This window comes from Triplophysa dalaica, chromosome 16 (genome assembly GCF_015846415.1).
Source record: "Triplophysa dalaica isolate WHDGS20190420 chromosome 16, ASM1584641v1, whole genome shotgun sequence".
Taxonomy (NCBI): Eukaryota; Metazoa; Chordata; class Actinopteri; order Cypriniformes; family Nemacheilidae; genus Triplophysa; species Triplophysa dalaica.
The window spans coordinates 6,054,501-6,074,057 of record NC_079557.1 but is presented as its reverse complement, the minus strand read 5'-3'; the positions used below and the strand labels follow the sequence as shown (position 1 = coordinate 6,074,057).

The 19,557-nt window shown below is 39.4% G+C and overlaps 5 protein-coding genes across 6 annotated transcripts; 2 read left to right on the top strand and 3 right to left on the bottom strand.

Annotated features, from left to right (window-relative positions):
• Window positions 1-28: 28 nt before the first annotated feature.
• On the bottom strand, window positions 29-2,459 carry crybb1l1 (crystallin, beta B1, like 1). 2 transcript variants are annotated; one of them, XM_056769590.1, is made up of 7 exons: window positions 2,354-2,459; window positions 1,400-1,506; window positions 935-1,029; window positions 726-844; window positions 515-647; window positions 287-429; window positions 29-200 (listed from the first exon to the last, which is right to left on the bottom strand). In XM_056769590.1, the coding sequence occupies exons 3-7, from the start codon at window positions 1,022-1,024 to the stop codon at window positions 29-31; spliced, it is 657 nt and encodes a 218-aa protein (XP_056625568.1). In that variant the 5' UTR covers window positions 1,025-1,029; window positions 1,400-1,506; window positions 2,354-2,459. The 2 variants fall into 2 exon arrangements, with proteins under 2 accessions (XP_056625568.1, XP_056625569.1); XM_056769591.1 differs by lacking the exon at window positions 2,354-2,459 and having other exon boundaries at window positions 1,400-1,539.
• On the top strand, window positions 2,460-4,554 carry cryba1l1 (crystallin, beta A1, like 1). The gene is made up of 6 exons (XM_056769592.1): window positions 2,460-2,631; window positions 2,933-3,015; window positions 3,098-3,216; window positions 3,313-3,454; window positions 3,587-3,729; window positions 4,114-4,554. Exons 2-6 carry the CDS (start codon window positions 2,941-2,943, stop codon window positions 4,259-4,261), a joined length of 627 nt encoding a protein of 208 aa, XP_056625570.1. The 5' UTR covers window positions 2,460-2,631; window positions 2,933-2,940; the 3' UTR covers window positions 4,262-4,554.
• Window positions 4,555-5,295: 741 nt separating this feature from the next.
• Window positions 5,296-10,156, bottom strand: LOC130438132 (uncharacterized). The gene is made up of 5 exons (XM_056769940.1): window positions 9,976-10,156; window positions 9,547-9,634; window positions 8,051-9,222; window positions 6,331-7,567; window positions 5,296-5,878 (listed from the first exon to the last, which is right to left on the bottom strand). Exons 2-5 carry the CDS (start codon window positions 9,632-9,634, stop codon window positions 5,601-5,603), a joined length of 2,775 nt encoding a protein of 924 aa, XP_056625918.1. The 5' UTR covers window positions 9,976-10,156; the 3' UTR covers window positions 5,296-5,600.
• A 437-nt stretch (window positions 10,157-10,593) lies between these two features.
• Window positions 10,594-13,999, top strand: tmem33 (transmembrane protein 33). The gene is made up of 8 exons (XM_056769762.1): window positions 10,594-10,732; window positions 11,360-11,433; window positions 11,547-11,641; window positions 11,811-11,998; window positions 12,096-12,163; window positions 12,265-12,398; window positions 12,502-12,585; window positions 13,079-13,999. Exons 2-8 carry the CDS (start codon window positions 11,386-11,388, stop codon window positions 13,206-13,208), a joined length of 747 nt encoding a protein of 248 aa, XP_056625740.1. The 5' UTR covers window positions 10,594-10,732; window positions 11,360-11,385; the 3' UTR covers window positions 13,209-13,999.
• Window positions 14,000-16,386: 2,387 nt separating this feature from the next.
• ccna2 (cyclin A2) lies at window positions 16,387-19,527 on the bottom strand. Its single transcript, XM_056770256.1, has 8 exons — window positions 18,916-19,527; window positions 18,124-18,364; window positions 17,880-17,986; window positions 17,569-17,792; window positions 17,278-17,482; window positions 17,089-17,202; window positions 16,868-17,001; window positions 16,387-16,780 (listed from the first exon to the last, which is right to left on the bottom strand). Exons 1-8 carry the CDS (start codon window positions 19,126-19,128, stop codon window positions 16,729-16,731), a joined length of 1,290 nt encoding a protein of 429 aa, XP_056626234.1. The 5' UTR covers window positions 19,129-19,527; the 3' UTR covers window positions 16,387-16,728.
• Between the last annotated feature and the right edge of the window lie 30 nt (window positions 19,528-19,557).

Genomic DNA, 19,557 nt, shown 5'->3' with positions numbered 1-19,557 from the left:
CCCTCCTCTTCCTCTCCTGGTCTGGCCCTCACTTGGTGGCCATGGTGTAGCAGCCAAATGGGTGCCACTGCATGTCACGGATGCGTCTCACAGACTGGAACTGAGGGCAGCTAGCGCCATACGCGTTAAAGTGTCTGTATTCGCCCTTTTCCAGCAGGAACTGGCTACCACGGTATCCGGGGTACTGATATCCCACCCACCTGTGAAAACAAGAGTTACATGGTATAGTTTACACGTTCTTAATATTGATCATTTAAATCGGGGGTCGAAGATTCTGCTCACTCACGTTCCACAGCTGACCATGATGCTGCCAACTCTGTCGGTGAATCCGTAAGAGAACAGACTGGGAACGTCATCATCCATGATGTCCATTTTGCGTCCCTTGTACTCACCCACCTCGTACAGGCAGATCTTGTGCTTCTCAGGGTCCTTTGAGAGAAAAGTGATGCAGGATTTTTGTTAGATAGATAAATGTAAAGTCTGGGTGAAGGTGGAAGCGTGTGCAGTTACGCACCATTCGGACGGGTCTGAAAGATAGCAGGTAATCGTTCTTTTGGCAGTTGCTCCAGGAATCCCAACGAGGATACTCGCCCTTCTCTAGAATGTACATCTCTCCGCAGAAGTTCATCTGCTCAAAGCCCACAAAACTGAAGGGGACAAAAAAATTAGGGAATCTTTTTATAAATAATATAGAATATCAATAATGAGTGTATGGGGTTACTTACGGGCCGCACTCCACACGTAGTGAGCGAACTTTGTCCATGCCCATTTCGCAAACGTTCATGCACTCGTTGCTGATTTCAATCATACGTCCCTGGAAGTTCTCCTGGTCAAACACATACATCTAGCAGAAGAGAGAACGGTGATAAATCCAAGAGCAAGTGAGTTGTGCATGTTTACATTTTCCAAATAAATGTTTGTTTAATAGTTTTACCTTGTAGGACATCATTCCCATGTCGGACTTCTTGGTCTGGCCCTTGCCGTCGGTCTGGGAGGCAGTCTTTTTTTCTCCACTGGAAGACATGATGCCTGAAGTAAAAAAATGAAATGGGTCACGAGTTATGAAAATATTGAACTTGAGATAGTAGGCATAGGACATGTTTGTTGGAGGACAGAGAAGGTTCAAGAGAGTGCTTGAGTAGTTACAGGGATATTTGTACGAGATCTTTAGGGCAAAACAAATTGTCATAACTTACTAAGAATCATTTTAGCATTATATCCAGACTGCTTTTTTCACAGATTGAAATAAGATGGAGACCATCGTTTTTATTGTAAAGAAAAGAGCAGACTGGACATTCAGAAAAACCAGAGAGTTTCTGAGGACTTGCAGGTGTGTTTTGGTGGACTGTACCTTAAATATTTGCGTATGTATGTGTGAATAGATTTTCTGCTGTCTTACCTGTGTGTTGAGCGCGTGTGTCCGTACCAAAGGTTCACTCTGAGAGTGTTTGCGTCTGGCAATGCCTGGAGCTCTTATACCCTGGCGCTGAGTCTATGAGGATTACACTGAAACAACGAAACATGGCGTATTCAGCATTTTCACAGAAAAGCCCCACATCATCAGCACAGAGTGAGAAACAGTTCACACAGTAACATCACAAAGATTTTCTCATTTTCAGGTTTGGTTTATACTTGAATAGAATAGATTTACACATGCTATAGACATCAGCATAAACTGTACATCAGTTCATCTTGGGTGTGTATTGATAAAGAGGATTTCAATAGCTGTAGGGAACGTGATAATATGTTTAAAACAATTTGAATAAAACTTGAAAAATAAAATAAATTTAATAGATTCACCTCATTTGATGTTTTTATCACAATTTATGTATTCATAATAAGCATCTTTTGTATTCAAAATGCACACACTACCAGTTAAATTTAATATGCAATTAAGTCCTACATATGAATTTATTTACATATTTGTTATAAATGAGTAACAGTGGATAGCCAACAAGTGTCCGGTGTACATGTGATATGTTGCAAATAAACATCCCTTTTTCAATCTTATAAAAATGGTTGAGAATGACAAAAAGAGATTGATTTCCACGATAAATCCAAGATTTAATACGCAATTCCCATATTTTAGTTTGTGATGTTTCACAATGACCATTACTGTACTGTAACAAAATGTGTTGTGTATCCACATATTTGACTTTTATCTTGTGCCATACTTCATTAATTCATCTATTTGTGTAGATATACATGCACACTTTGATGAAAAACTGAAACTATGAACTTGCAAACTCCGTATCACCTCCCAGTTAAACTTTTTCCCCAAATCGACACTCAGCTGGACTAAACTAATCCCTGTATTTTGGGCTCATTGTGGTTCCAGCGCAGGACTGCTGACCTGCACGAACATACTGGAGCTAAACCTTTGTGTCCCCTCCTTTCATCCAAATCGCATTGCACTTGCCAGCCACCATGCGGGACTTCTATAGTATGTGCTGACCTGGCGACCCTGTGGCCTGTTCAACAGAGGAGGTGGGTTTCACGCGCCGCGCTCACGATGGCGAGCGCGCGCAAACCCGTGCGCGCACGCGGAGGTCGATATAAAACCCAAGCGCCAGGTCCTCTCAAAGCTCTACGCGAAACAGGCGTTCAGGCCCAAGCCTAGTGACTAAAACGGTAAGATGCCAAATTGAACTTCATGGGATTTAAACAGTTGGCACAAATATAACATGCATGTGTACTTCACATCTAACTTGTTAGTATAACAACAAAAATCATTAGTAGTTTGATTTATTATTGAGTTTTTTTTACACACATTTACTTATTTTGATGTGAAAATTGTGTACAAAGTTGACATTGTTTATAATAAATATCAGTGCATATTTAAGGAACTTAAATTATATATATTGCTTATTGCATGTCAAAGCCTATAACAAAATACCTTGCTTTGTTTAACAGAGTTACATTTTTTTTCAAGATAATAAGATGTATAGGTTCACCAGATCCCGCATGATGCAGCCCATGATCAGTTCTGGCATGGGAATGGCTCCTTTCTTCAAGGTAAACCATGTCAATGTAAAATACATGTAATTGAACTATATGTTACAACATGGACTCTCAAAACCGTGCACTTCTGCCTTAGGTGACCGTGTTCGAGCAGGAACACTTCCAGGGGAAATGTCAGGAGTTCACCTCAGAGTGCTGCAACATCCAGCAGTGTGGCTTCGATAACATCCGTTCCATTCGTGTGGAGAGCGGAGCGTGAGTAAACACTGCTTGCACAGAAGATGCGTTGAGGGATCATCAGTGGGTGTGGTATGGGTCATACCGTATGACTGGATGTTCTTCTTTTCACAGCTGGGTGGGTTATGAGCACCATGACTTCCAGGGCCAGCAGTTCATCCTGGAGAGAGGAGAATACCCTCACTGGGATGCTTACTGTGGAAACCTCTCCTACCATGTTGAGAGACTCATGTCTTTTAGACCCATCTACGGCGCGGTGAGAATCATTTTCATTCACATCATTATGCTGTGACATCTTAAAATTGGTAATGTGTGTATATTATGTATAATTTAATGTATAATGTATATACATATAATGTATAATGTATAATTCTTTTTCTCTCTTCAGTCTCACCAGAGCAGTCGTATGATCATGTTTGAGAAGGAGAACTTCCTGGGCCGCAGTGCTGAGCTGTGTGACGACTACCCCTCTCTGCAGGCCATGGGATGGTGTCGCCCTGAAGTGGGCTCCATGCATGTGCAGTGTGGCGCGTAAGTGTACCCTTTCTTTCACCTTTTTATTTTCTATTATCTTTTAATAGGAATTATTATCTATTATTTGAATGATCTATATATCTTTTTATTTCTATTATCTAATTTTATTTTTTTACAGTACTGTTCAAAATGTTTGCTTTCTCCCACATTTTAGAATAACAGTAAATTTATAAAGTTTGTATTGTAATGAAAGAAATTGCTGTGTTGCACAATTATATTTTATGTATATTAGACAAAGTGACAGACTAACAATTAAGATTATGATACTGCATAAAGCAAAATGAACAGGATTGTTTGTCCGGTTATACCTCAACACCACTGTATACTCTTCCATTTCGAAATACAAAATCTTGTGATTCTCTACTCTATCTGTGCGTCTAGTTTTGTGTGTTACGAGTTCCCAGGCTACAGGGGCAGGCAGTACATTATGGAGTGTGACAGGCACAGCGGAGACTATCAGCACTGGAGAAACTGGGGTTCCCACAGCCAGACCCCTCAGATCCAGTCCATTCGCAGAATCCAGCACTAAGAGCCCACCCTCACCAGGGGACACCCTGCCGCCCGACAAACACATTATACGCACACTCACCCTGTTTTACTTTACGAGTGTATCTTTATTGCTTGGAACACAACTCACATCAAACTCTATACATACCATTTTGTCTTACACAAGGGTGTCAATCAGGTACTGACAACAGTTAATAGCTAATGTCAGGTGCTAAACAACACCCCCTGAGGTGCTACACAAACAATGCAATATAAGCTATGTTCAGCCATATCTCCTTGTGATTGACTGAGAGCAGCTCAGGTGTAATGTGTAGGAGAAGGATAAGAACATCATAAACAAATAAATAAACTTATGTTTACTTCAATGACTGTGTGCATTCATTACTTGTGTGGAATGTGTGAGGATCTATTGACAGAAATTCAATATAATATACATAACTGTCTTCAGAGGTGTATAAAGACCTTCCATAATAAAGCGTTATGTTTTTCTTATCTTAGAATGAGCTATCTCGAAGTACATACAACGTAGGTCCCCTTGTATGGAATTTGCTATGTTGTTTCTACAGTAAACCTAAACGGACCAACTGTTTTACAGAGCGCATTTCATAAATATGTTATCTTCGGCAAAGAAAATAAAACGTGATGACATCATTGTGCTTTTGGTGCTTTGAAAGGGAGGGGTGGAGTGAGCCGTTGGTTGCAAATCACAACCTTACCACTAGATGCCACTAAAGTTCAAACACTGGATCTTTAGGTTTATACTTTTAGGTATATATATATATATATATTTATATGTATATATATTGCATGTGTGGGTAGTTTACTATCTTTATTAACTACAGTAAAAAACAAATATTGTTTTTCAATCTGTCTACCTGGCAAGACCAACATTTATTGACACCTAGGGTTTTGTTATTGTTTAGCACAAAATAAAATAATGTCTTCACTTCCCTATCCCCATATTTGTTTTGAACATGCTTGTTTACACACAAGAACATTAGTGGTTGGATCCATGTCTTTTATTTCTGACCATGGTTACAAAATAGACTTAAGATAAGCAAGAAAACATGGCTTGATTAATATCAGTCTTCTGAATTACAAAGTGTGACTTAAAAATAAAAAACTTAAAGATTAAGAACTTAAACCTGTCAAAATTCTCATGAAACCGAAGCCACCAATGTCAAAACAGCAAATACTGCCGGTTATCACTTTCGGAACCCCTAAATCAAATTATATACAAGCAACGGTACCAAGTACCACCTGTCTTTCAGATTTTAAAATTTGCATTTCAAATATGTCGGTACACATTTATTCAGAACTCTAAAGCTAAACAGTACTAAATAGACAAAAACGAGAAAACCTTAATTAGAATCTAATACATCAATCTCTGCATCTTCTTCATCCTCCTCTGTACTAAGCACAATATCGGCAACCAGCGGCTGAACAACAGCAGACTCGGACAAGGAGCTGGAAATCTCAACAACATCCACATCTTCTTCTGAACTGTCTGTGGAGCTTTGTGTGTGTCTGGATTGCTCAAGTGGCAGCGCAGGAACCATTGCAGGTGAGGCAGAAGGCATGGGTGTAAAGTTTGTAAGCGTAACATCATCTGGGCTGCAAACCTTGGCATGACTGCTGTCTGAGGGTTCGGAGATAGTTCATAATTAATACAATAATTGTGAGAGCATTAAACCATTTATATAAACATTATTCACTCATCCATTTGTTTATATATTGACACTTAGTGACATTTATTCATCCTCATGTCATTCAAAACCTGTATAAAGACTCCTGTAAAAGTCAGAAGATATTTTGAAAAAGTGGTTTTGTGTCCAATAAAAGTCAATAGGAGGCTATGTTGTTTGGTTACCAACATTCTTCAAAACATCTTTTGTGTTCTGCTTTAGAAAGAGAATCATACAGGTTTGGACTGACTTGAGTGTGAGTCAATAATGAAAGAAGTTTAATTTTGGGGTAAACTTTCCCTTTAAGAGCCACGAAAAAAAACCCACAAACACTGGAAGAACAAACTTAACATACACATTTGAGAAAAAATTGTGAATACAGTTCTTTTAAAGCAGGACCTCTTACCTTCTTGTCCTCTTTCCCTTTCTATCTGACTTTCTGCATTACAACTTCTGCGATCATCATTGTTTTGTAATTCTTTCTTTCTTCGGTTCTCCAAGAGGTTTTTCATCATTTCAAAAGCAGAAAGATCTGTTTTAGGATGATTGTCAATGAACGTCTTCTTTGTCGACTTGTCAAGTTTTTTGGCTCTGTTTGTCTTAGCATGATGTTTATTTACAAGACCAGATTCTTTGTGACCATGTGGCTCTGAGGATTGCGACCGATCCTTTTTTGGTTTCAGACTGCAGGCACTAGGCATTCTCATGACTTTCCTTAATGCGTTTGTGATGATGCAATTTGAATCCATCTTGCTGCTGCTGCCTTTATTCTCACTGCACATCTCTCGAAGTTGCCTTTTCTTCTCATTTACCAGTGATGTTTCAACTCCCTGCTTTTCCAATCTTTCTTTTTTCACACGCCTTCTCTTTTTTGCTGGAAGCTCTTCTCTCCCTTCTCCAGTGTATTCCAGCTCCCTCTTTTGATACTGGCTTCTGGTGATCCTGCGATTTTCAGACTTCTCACTTTGTCGTCCTTTTAGTTTCTTTACATTTACACCTGAGGCCTCACAGGAAGATGTGGGTCTGTCAGCAGACACTTTTCGTCTTTTATGGGATGATGCTGTTGGGCCTAGTGGTGTTGTTGTGTTCACAGAGGAAGCCCTGAAAAGGTCTCTTTCATTTCTTGTGTGTGAACCTGATGTCCCATGGGCTGTGTAGTTTTGAGCAGAATGTCGATTTGCATCTCTCGTCTTATCTGGGTCCTTGCTTTGTGACCCGTCTGCCATCCCATCCCGGACTTCTGAGTCACATGCACCCATATGTTGATCAAACGTTCTCAGAAAACTGTCGAGGATGTCAGTAAGCTCACCTTCAGGTTGCGGTTGAACCATACCGAGATCAGCAATCTTTGCTGAGGTTTGTTGTCTTGGTTGGGAATCTGTACTCATGAATCCCTCCTGAGCTCCAGAGGTGATGGGGGGCATAAAAGGGAGCTGCGCAATGACATCATCGATTAGCCAATCCAGTGGCTGAACGAGGCCCATTTGATTGGCTGCTGGGAGAGCAGCTGTGTGCATCAGGAAAGCAGCTGGAGGGTTTGAAGCCTTCAGCTCAGATGAGGACATTTTACGTTGAGCTGAGTTTCTAGGCAAGGCACATTTGGGGGGTCGACCTCTTTGTCGCTTGATAGGTGGAGCTTCATCCTATCGAAAAATTGAACAGTTTTGTAATTAAAAGCCGTTACATCAAACAATATTTAGTCTAAATCTAATGTTATTTAAATTCCCTTTAGGTCAACTCTGTTAATACATGTAAAAATGACTTTGTAGACAGCATTTTATTTTATTACTTATTGTATTGTATTGCTACATTGTATTATAATTTGACAAAATGTTTAATGCTCCTGCATATGTAAAAAGCATGGTATTAATAAATTAATAAAAGCATTTTATAAAGTAAATGTAACTTGTTTCCTTTTATTAACATTTATGGCAAATGGTGAGTGTATCTCTGATGACAATTTCCAATTGTTTTTGAACTGCGGAGGAAGTTCTGAGTTCTAAAAATAATCAGTATTTTATACATCAAGCTTCTTCCTTTACGCAAATAGATGTCTTTATAATATTGTTGGTATGACATTATATTTTAATGTCATACCTCCTGTTCTGATGTGGTGAGACACCTACCTGACCCTCTGGCTCTACGAATCTGCTCTCTGCCTGTCTCTTTTTGGCTCTGCCTCTTGTTGAAGCCCTGCCTGTCTTTCCTTCCACTTCATAACTCGCTCCTCTGGCTTGTCTCCGGTTAAGTCTCCCTTGATGCTTCAGTACATGTCTTGTGCCTAATATCCTGCCAACTCTACCTCCCCCTTGCCCGATCCTGACTGAACATGCCACTCTTCCAAACCTATGCACATGTTGTTCTATTTTTCTAATACTCCAACCCTCACTTTTAAAAGCACTATTTCCTGTCGGCCTTCCACGTCTCGCACGCCTTGCCGTTACACCAGTTTTGACATCTCCTCTCATCCCTCTCTGACTTTTCCCTGTTTGCCTTGCACCCCGAGTACTGTTGGCTTTCAGGAAACAGTTAATAAAACCCGGGATATTGTTCTCAAACTCTTCTAATCCTCCCACATCGTACTCCTCACCCTGCATAATCGCCCCCAATGTTGACTGGCCCTGACTGCCCAATGGCTGTGTACCATAACAAGGATGAGTTTGGGGTGGCGGCGGGGCAGACCAGCTTTCAGTGGGGCATGCGTAACCCTGTGCCGCACAGGCAGGTGCACTCACTGTGGGATACATAGAGTTTTCAGGGACCCCATCCATGGCTTGGCAAAAAGGCAACTTCTCTGGAACACCCTGGACAAGTGTTGTCAGAGTAATATCAGACAGAGTGGAGAATGGGTCGAGCCCTTGGTCTGATCTCCATGATGACAAGTCAATCACATTAACAGTTTCAACAGTGTCCTCAGGACATTCAGAGGGCAGCGTCAGAGTTGCTGTGCAGAGAATCTCGGTCTGACACTCTCTCTCCACCAATTCTTTTGTGTGCTCTGTATGCGTTCCGGTCTGACTCCCACTCTCTGCTTTACCAAGGTGACTTTTGCTTGCTGCTGTAGTGTCTTGCTGAGGTATGTTGATGCCTAGTTTGCAAGCGACTGAGAGGACTTCATCTTTGTCCTCATTAAACTGACCCGAGTACAGCAGAGTGACCAGACTGAGCAATGTGCAAGCTTCCTTAGCCTGGATCTCAATCAGCTGCTTTTGCCCGGATGATGGCACGGTTGACAGAGCACCTCGGAGCCAAGGGCTAAAGGCAGACAACACACAGCTGTGCACAGGCACAGATACACCTGGACAAGGAGGGAGAGAGCGAGAGAGAAAGAAAGAAAGAAAGAAAGAAAGAGAGAGAGAGAGAGAGAGAGAGAGAGAGAAAGAGAGAGAGAGAGAGTCAATAACAGAGTTACAGCGGAAAAACATTATATTTTACCTCATTCTCAAAACTTTCATCTAAATAAAAAGAATATTCATATTTAGTCATCCTTTATGTCTATTCTTATTCTACACAAAATAGATAAGTGAGGAGTTTAGTTCAAACTTTACGTTTTCTACTACTACACAGTTTAAATATGATAAATAATTGTAGATATTTTGTGAATACAGTAGATTTGATTAACCTTGAGTATGCAGCACAATGTCACATAACTCTGCCCTGCTCTGTTGCTTCTGCAACTCTTTCACGAGAAGAGACTCGAACGTCAACATCTTAAGACAGACAGACAGACAGACAGACAGACACAAAAGTCAAACATTCATTTTGCACAGCACTTTTGAACATTACGCAATTTTGCCGTGCAGAGGTGTATATTTACGTTACTCGGCACGCGTCTGAGCACATGGTTGAGACAGAGATCTCACGAGATTGGGAAATACTATTTGTCAGCATATTTTAATTTTCACGCACCCACATTAACACAATTCATATCTAATTATATTCAATAATTTAAGCAAAAGAGGAACATATGAAATGAGCACAAGGCTAATTAGGGGTTAATTAGTTAACGTCAGATGGCCATGTCAAAACTATTTTTGTGAACAAAACTGACCTTTAGACGTCTTGTAAAGTAGCGTTCCGTTGTGACAGAAAATGTGTCATAAATAAAATGTAACGTAAACGAATCATCCAAATTTATCCCGTCTGTATGTGTCGAGATGACTGGGTTTTAAGAATCGTCGCGCGTTCATCATACGAACTCCTGGAGCTCTAACATTACAGGTTTGCGCACATTAGCGCCTTATAACGGTCTGGTTATGAATTGTATTTAATGTGGAAGTGTCTCTGCACATCCTGTCAAGTACATCCTGTTCCACTGAGTGAGTCTTAAAAAGGTTAAAAAATCATTTTACATTGTCTAAAAAAACGATCCCTGCAATGTTGCTAAGATGGTTGTTTAGTATTTGAGCGTGGTGTCAAGAAACATCTCAATTCATTGCAAACAGTTGTATTAATAAAGATTAAAAAATTAAGTTTTATTTTTGGCAACGTATGGAAATTTGATGTCAAAACCTAAAATTTGTATTTAAATCAAATAAATGAATGTGCATTGATTGAGATCTGTTCACACTGTAGTTCCCAACACCACACACTGACAGCTGTTGCTGATTGACAAGTCCGGCATGCAATTACAAGCTGGTATGAAACATCGCGAGATTTTGGCAATCCACAGAGGTCGCGAGGTCGGTTTAGCTCAGCTGACCAACCTCTTGTGCATATTCCGGGTTAGAACGTGTATGTTTCGAGCGGTGGAAATAAAGCTGATTTTTCACCTTCCTACGACACTGACAACCAACTAAATATAACAGGTATTGAATAATCATGATCATATTGTAAGCTGTCTAAATATAAATAAATCTGAGGTATTCTAGGGTTGCCAATGGGGCTAGTTGGCCTGTGTGATAAGTTAGCATGTCGGCTACATCGTTAGCTCCCCCGGGTAATGAAGTCTTCTCGATTTTTCCAGTGTAGTTTATCTGAATTAAGTTGTTTAATTTAAGCCATCTTATACTTTTGTCTTCCAATATAACGTTACACGTTACGATATCTGTAAAGAGCTAAGTTTTAAAAAATCGGCAAATGTAGCCGGGTGATTGTTCTTAGTTTGAATGGATTGTCAGCAATTTGTCCGTGATTGACGACAAGTGTAATTCTCCGGTGTAACTAAAGGTGGATTTATAGAAAGGATTTCCGTTTGCTCGGTTATAGAGTGGCGTTAACAATTGTATTAAAATTATTTAAGATTATAAGGGTTTCTTGTTTTAATGAGCATTATTGCTAAAAATCAATCCAGAATGGGTTAATGTTCCTTGTTTAGGTGTCTTCGCCCATCCCCACAGACTACACAAAAATACAAATGGATATCCTCAGCGTTACTAAACAACCTGGGTGCATGATCTTGACTTTTTTTGCTATAATCTGTTAATTTCTCGCAGAATCTGTCTCTCACAATATCTGAAATATGGCAGACACAGAGCAAAGACCTCCTCCCCCTCAAACAGGGCCTATGGTAAGGGAAATGACTTTAATCTCTTTGTTAAAGTATCACTTTCTAAATATTGCCAGTTAACTAATTTGGCCACTTCATGTGGGAATGTTTTTGATTAAATTGATGTGTTGCAGCAATTCTTGTTGAGTAACAAGCTGGAAACGGCTATGTGGCTGTCAAGACTCTTTACCGTCTACTGTTCCGCCATGTTCATTCTTCCCTTGCTTGGGTAAGTCATGTTCCATTTAAGCTCTTTCACAATTTGTTTATATAGAACCAGTTCTGCATTTAATCATCAGATGATGAGGTACATGTAATCCATTAAATCCCCAAAAGGAGATAAGAAGCGATGATTATACCCAATTTTGGACATTGTGGCATTTTGCTTTTCTGAACAGTCCTCAGGCTGCTGCTAATTTCTATCAGCGGGCATTGCTGGCAAACGCACTGACCAGTGCTCTGCGTCTGCACCAGAGACTTCCTCACTTTCAGCTGAGCAGAGCCTTCCTGGCCCAGGCCTTACAGGAGGACAGCTGCCACTATCTCCTTTACTCTCTCATCTTTGTCAACTCCTACCCTATCACAAGTATCCTTTCCCAGAATACTTATTGCATGTAATTGGGAGCAAATTACTGAATTGTTTTCGCATTATTTGTCTTTGTGACCTTGACTTTTGTTCTCAGTGAGCATATTTCCTGTGTTCCTCTTCTCACTTCTCCATGCCACCACCTACACCAAAAAAGTTCTCGATGTAAGTTTTTTTTTTTTTCCTGCATCCTTTGGCTCCCTAATGTATGATGCTCAAAATTCCATTCTGACATTTATGTCTGTAACTATTTATTTTCTATATAGACTATGGGACCCAACAGCATTATGTTTGTAAGGAACTTTCTGAACAAGCTCTCAGCCAATCAGCAAAACATTCTCAAGTTTATTGCATGCAATGAGATTTTCTTGATGCCTGCTACAGTCTTCATGCTTTTCAGGTGAGGTCTAAAAGTCAGCTATTTTCCCCCACTTTGACGTTTTGAGTAGTTAGGTAAAATGTTTTTAGTACAAATTTAATGATGTTTGGTTTTTGGTTAACAGTGGCCAAGGCAGCTTGCTTCAGCCCTTCATCTATTATCGATTTCTCACTCTGCGTTATACCTCAAGACGCAATCCATATTGCCGGTAAGAATTACTGTCTCTTTATATACACCGTTAACATTTCTACTAAAATGTGACCCAGTCTGTGAAAACCAAATTTTGAGATGACAAATATCAAAGTTTCATTTCCACAGTAAGACCATATAAAAATTAGAAATCATACTAAAATTTAAGATATCGAGTTGATATTTTTGCAGAATGTTCTTTGCATTTTGTAGAAAATGTATATTGGAAATGGAAAATCACAAAAAATGACTTCAGCTGGGTTTTCACAGACTGGGTCAAAAATTAAAATATTAAGGGCAGTTAGTAAATAATCTAGCACCATTCAATAATTACTGGATCAAATAGTCATTAACTCAAAAAAGGCAAGTATCTCCATTATAGTAACTAAATGGCGGAATGTTCATATTATATGGAAGAATGTCGAATTGTGTAATTGTTCGGCAGGATGATTGTCATTTCTGTTCAGTGCATATTAACCGTTTGATTTCTGGGAATGTTTGTCTTCTTTCAGGACTCTTTTCACTGAGCTGAGGATTTTGTTGGAGCACTTTGTGATGAAGCCTAGTTGCCCTGCCTTCTTCAGAAAGATGTGCCTAAACAGCATTGCCTTCATTAGCCGCCTTGCCCCCACTGGGGTCTAACTACTTTCTCTGAATTTCCACACTCATATGCACTACACATGCTTCAGCACACATACACAAGTCCTAGAACAGTTCAGAGTTGGAACCATTTTAAGATGGACGTCATGATGATTGCTCCGAAATGGATGTCCTCCTCTGCACTGAAGGCGTTTGCTATGTTGGGAGAGACTATCAATCTCAGACTGCATCCAAAAAACAAACCCGCCAGAAGATGCATCTCTATGCGCACTTGTCTGTATGGATGGTAATTGTTTTACTGGTTCATTTGAGCATTTATATTGATACTTATTCTCTGGGGATGGGCCCTTGGGATATCTTAACTGTTAGGGAAAATAGATGATTTTTAATAGTTTCTTTCTAATGAGATTTCAGTTGTCATTTATACGTGTCTGTCCTTCACTTTGATTACATTTTTATATGTTCTTGCTGAGCATTGTTATTTTATGTCTTGTACTGGATTACCTCAAAAGTAACTTGCCCCCAAACTTTTTCTTTTTTAAGTAGTTGACAAATGACCGGAATGTGAATGAATTGAAGTTTTAGGTTCCAGTTCAACTGCTGATTTATGTGAACATGCTGATGATATGAGAATTATTGTTGCAAATCCTGTGATCCTTCATCTCTTGCATCAGTTCTTATGTTATGTTCAATGCTGTTTATTTACATTGCCAAGTTGTAAAAATTTGAAACTTTTTCAACTATTTGCTTGTTCAAGGCATGTTGTCACTATTTATTGCCTCTTGTTTATAACCAGGCTCTATGTAGATTAATAAAATCTAAGATTAACTTAACTGGTATTTATGATGGTTTAATTATCAAAAATATTTTTTGTCCCAGTGGTTTTCTGGAACCGTTCTGGTTTGCAGTACACCATTATAGAGCACACGTCATTCCTCTCTTCATTAAGTTACATTGGCTCCCTATAGTCGCTCGCATCAAATTCAAAGCTCTGCTCTTGGCCTACAAGACCATTACTGGTGTGGCACCCCCATGTCTTTCCTCGCTAGTACAGACTTATGTACCCGCCAGATCCCTGTGCCCTGCAAATGAACAACGTGTTGTGGTACCATCCCAAAAAGGGAAAAATACACTCGCATACCTTCTCTGTTTTTTTTACATTTGTGGAATCAAACAGATTCTGTAGCCATCTTTAAGAATCGGTTGAAAACATCTCTTCCGTCAACACCTGACCGATAAGTTCTGATTTCTATTTCTTTTCTACTCTTTCAGTCCCTAAACAAATCTGTAGCTTTGTATACTGTGGTAGACTATATGAGACCAGTATTACTGCAATTATCCTTTCTGTTCCAATTTCTTCATTGTTTACCTCATTTGTAAGTCGCTTTGGATAAAAGTGTCTGCTAAATGTCAATAATTAAACTGCGACTGTAAGCTTTTGTGCAGGACCGTCTTCTAAGACATTCATGAATAGTTTACTTAAGAAACATTTAAACCGTTCGATAATTAATAGTATTAAACTGTTTCCTTTCGCAGCCCTTTTTGAGCCTAGACATGACAACGCAATGTTTGAATTAAAATTGTTGTAACTCATATTAGCTTTGGAGCACAGACCTACTGTATAAGACACTCTGAAGATTATTTCTGGTTATTTAATTTCTTTTACAAAAGATTTTATATTTACCGCTTTAACAAACCATAAAATATAATGGTTGGATTCTATTTATAAAAAAATCGAATCGTTCGGCTTAAAAATGTCAAAAGGTCAAAGTCCGAAGTACTACCCTTTTTTAACAATGAAGTTCTAGCTTGATAGACCAAATACTGCGTCTTCTGTGTGGGTTTTTGCTGCAGTACCACAATTATCCAATAGGGGAAACCTTTGATTTTGATCTGACATTGGACGACAAAACAGACATTGAACTTATTTTTCAAAAATCAAAATTTCTTCACATTATGAAGAGACAATGCAAAATGAGAAAGGATCGTCAAATATTGAAGTAAATGTAAGCATTCCGCTGGTAGAACAATGTCGTTTATCAGGACATACATTTTTGAAGCGCACACTTGACATTTATAAATAGATTACTCCTACATATTTTATAAAACAGTGATGAAATATGTATTCTAGAGACTAAGACCTTTCCACCGATATATAGTTTGTCAATTATATTAGAATCCATTTGCAATACAAACTCGCATGTTTCGTATACGGCCCTTGGAAAAAGGGGTCGATGATTCAAGTTTCATTTGGAAGACATTTACAGATTTGTTTACAGATTTATTGCGGTTTAGTTTATAGTTTTCTATATTTCAATTTTAAGCTTTTTTATAAGGTTGGAATTTAGTATATTGCTATTCAAGTTTGAGTTTTAAATATTTTCATCTCGTCGTTTTTGTGCGGAGTGTCTATTTACACAGAGTACAAATAGCCCACCGTGTTGGCAGATTATTTGAACTAGCTCCACCCACCAATATGTGATTGCATAAAGTGCAAGAATGACGTCATTTTTAAAGGGCGACTCCACTGGCGTCAGGACGAAGACTGCATAGTTTGGCACAGGAAATCTAACCTGTTGTGAAAACGCTCTTTGACCTTATCTATTACGTTACAGATCATATAGGCTTAGTTTTCACAAAAATATTGATGTAAGGCTTAAATATTTTATTCATAAAGTTTAGGGTAAGGTTAGGAGTAAGTGTACGGCTTCAATATTTCAATGAGTTACCATCATAACAATTTTTTAAATATGATTTACACATACTATCGATTAATGTTTAAAGCGCAACAATACAGAGGTGAAAATAGTAACGTTATCTGCAAGTAAATAGCATCTATTTCAACTTAATCTTAAGAAAATAGGCCCTACAGCTATTTTCAGTTAGTGTAAACGAAACCTACTAATATTTAAACTTACAATCATATGTTCTCTGCAATAGACTTCAAATAATACTTTGATTTAAATTAATATAACTTTTGTGAAGTAAAATACTAATATAAATCAATGATTACAAGACACATCATTAGGCTCGAGCCATCCATTTATGAACTAAAACCAATAAATAAATCCCAAGCACTACTACAGATCACGTGATCTAAAAAAAATATATAAAAGACTCTCAAAAGCATGTTGAAAAGCACTTATATACGAAGCATAAGCATACTTTAAGTTTCACATAACTCGCTCTAAAAAGCACAAAATAAAACAAGACAAAGTACTACGTTAAAGGCCAGCAGCACTTTATTTAGATGTAAAGGTCAGGTCACCTTAGGTGTAAGAGAATAAAGTGCACCACTGGAGTCTCATAAAAAATAGAATACAAACATTGAAATATTAAAACAATGCTTGATTACCTAATGTACAAAAAAATCTGGTTGCATCAAGCGTATAAAAGCCACAATCCTTAAGGACTTATAAAATGTACATATCACTAATCTCACCATTTCCCCAAACGAGGCTACGGCTTCAGTAATTGGAGTTACGGAAATAAGACAAAAAAAATGTGCACAATTCCCATAAAGTATGGAAGCAGTTAACACAGATATACGTCAATAGGGATGTTAGTTCAGCATCAGCTTCTCTGGAGGCTCGATGAGAGAGACTTCATGGTACCTGGGGGAAAAAAATATTTTAGACACGTCTAACATTGGATTTTAAATCTTGTATCAGCTATAGAGCTGGTAGGTTAAATGGACTTACTTTGAACTTTTGTACTTTTCTTTGACAGCCTGCTGTGCGTGCTGTGCCGCACCGAGGTAGATCTGATGTAGGTCCTGAATACACGGCATAAGATCCTCGAACGTGTAGCCAGACATCTCAGCAAGTGCTGTTGACTGCAAAAAGCGGATGAACAAAATTAAATTCCCATTTAAAACTTTGTGTTTTCTATGTTCAGTGTTAAATTTGAAGCACATGCTTACCCACGAGCCACCCGCAAGCGTGTGGTTTGCCAGAACGAAGGCTGCAGCAGCAGTTTGAGACGGGAGGTATTTCAGGAAGGGGTCACAATCGATCAAACTCAACTCCCCAAGGAACTGAGAGGAGAGATTTATTTTTACATAAAAACCAATTCACACTACTGGAAAAGGAAAGAATGGGGAAATTCTCACCATTGATAAGCTTTCTACTTTGCTGCTCACAGGCTGGTGTAAGAAATACTGTGTGAGAAACTGATTGATCGTTGGCGCAGCCAGATCAAAAGAGAGAACGGTCAACACCAGATGCTCCATCCTTAACACTTGTTTCTTTGTGTAAGTGTCATCAGTGATGTAAACAAATTCTGCCACCTCTGGAGGGTAGATCTCCTCAAACTTCCTACAGTCACAAAGAGACGCGTTATTAAAGATGACCTTCACAAACCAGTTTGAGGCTTAAAAATGGCCAGAGAAAAGAGGACTTACGAAGCCAAAAGCATGGCCGCTGTGCCCACTAACTGCAGTTTTCCTCTCAGGACAGACATAGAGGACAGGAAGCGATCGATGTAGTTCACAGCCAGATAGAGGGTCTCATTCTGAAGCTTGTACTCCTCTCCCACTTCCACCAGCCAGTCCACCAGGATGGCACGCATGCTGTTTGTGATGTCAGGCTGTTTCCTCATGTAACCTGCTTTTGGCCTTGACTTCAGCTGCAAGCAAGACATTTTTTTTAATGATAAACCAGACCCCTAATGATGAAGTTGATGACTATTTAACAAAAAGCACCACATACGAACCTCCATTTCCCGCAAGTGTGTGTGTATTTCTGCAGCATAATCTGTAACTTCATTCACACTTTTTGGCCTCTCCTCACCTTCGACTACTGACATATCCATAGGAGAATCTGATAGGGTAGAAGGAAAAAAAAAATCAGATTGACTTTCCAATATTACAAGCTGAAAAGGTAAAAATGGTGTTTGCCCAGTTATCCATAACTCCGAGGTCGCAAGATGCACGGTTTAATAAATCAACATTGCCTACCGAAACTGGACTCCATAGGCAGCTCAATAGTGGCAAGAGGCTGTCTCAGACGCGTCACGGTGGGATTGAGTTTGAGGGGAGAGCAATCCATGGCTGCCCTTTGGATGGACAGTTTCTTAGCACATCCACCATCAGGTTCATCCACATGAATCTGGAAAGAAGTTGGCTTGGTGGAGGGCTTCTCTCCAAAGCTCCTGACATGTTCTTCTGACTTGCAGGCAATTACTTGGGGCCCAGAGACCTTATGATAAAACAAAATTAGGATCGCATATAAATCTAATAAATCAATGGCTCACACTACATATGTTATACAGATAACAGACACCCTTTGTAGTATCATCATAAATTCCCCCATAAACATTTTTTTACACAAGTATTACAAGCACAGCAGATTGTGTATGAACCCACTAATATTAAACTGGTTTATAATGGATGCAGGGAGGGAGTTTATAAAATGGCGGTCTGCACATTGGGAGGGAATGAGCTGCGAGCATTTAACATCGCATTACATTCAATCTGTGGCGCCATAACAGATTTTATAAGCTATAAAGAAAAAGGGAACAAAACCTCAATTCACATTTTTTGCGATTCTGAACGCCTACAAAGCACTAGTGGATCTACTGTAGCAATCCTTTCAACATGCATAACAGTCATCGTATGAAGTTAACCAAGACGAAATACATCCCATCAAGCAAGCTAGTAACATATAAATGAGCTTTTCCTTGATTTGATAAAAGATAGGTCTGCTTTAAAAGCACACTTCATTGTCATACATGCGATGCATGATCGAACCTGTTTAGCGGCGCGCAGAGCAGGCTGTCTCCGCTGATTGTGCTCCAAGGCGCCCAGCACAGTCCTGTTGGTCGGTTTGGGGTTGACATTTTCCCGGTTTTCAACCCTGTTCTTGCCAGCACCGCGTAGTCGAGAAAGCATGTTTTCTTGATTTTGAACATCTGATTCTGAACCATGAAGCGCGCTTCCTTGCGTTTGACCGAGAGATGACATCTTTCCAACAACAGATCGACAGGTTCGCTCAGCAAGAGCGATCGGTGGCTTAAAAATGACTTTAAAATACGAAAACCGTTCTGTGAACAAATTAAAACTTTATCCGATGACATAAAAGCGAGCAAAAACAAGTAAGAACCAACATGCACTACCCAGCGGGAACTGGCAGAGGGGAGCTGTTAAAATCCGGCGTAAAACAGTTGCATGCGGCGTCTTACAAAACCGAAATTCAAAAGTAAACCATACAAAAATACTGTCCTACTAAAAACGCGCCATGCTGGTGTTAGAAAGCTTTCAAGACGCCTCGACAGCTTCGTGTATATAAAGCCAAACGGCGCCTTGTTGCTTTGCTGAACTGCTTTTGGTATTGTCGCTATCTCAGTACAGTTCAAGTAGCCCGCGACTATTGAAACGGACCAATCAGATTGA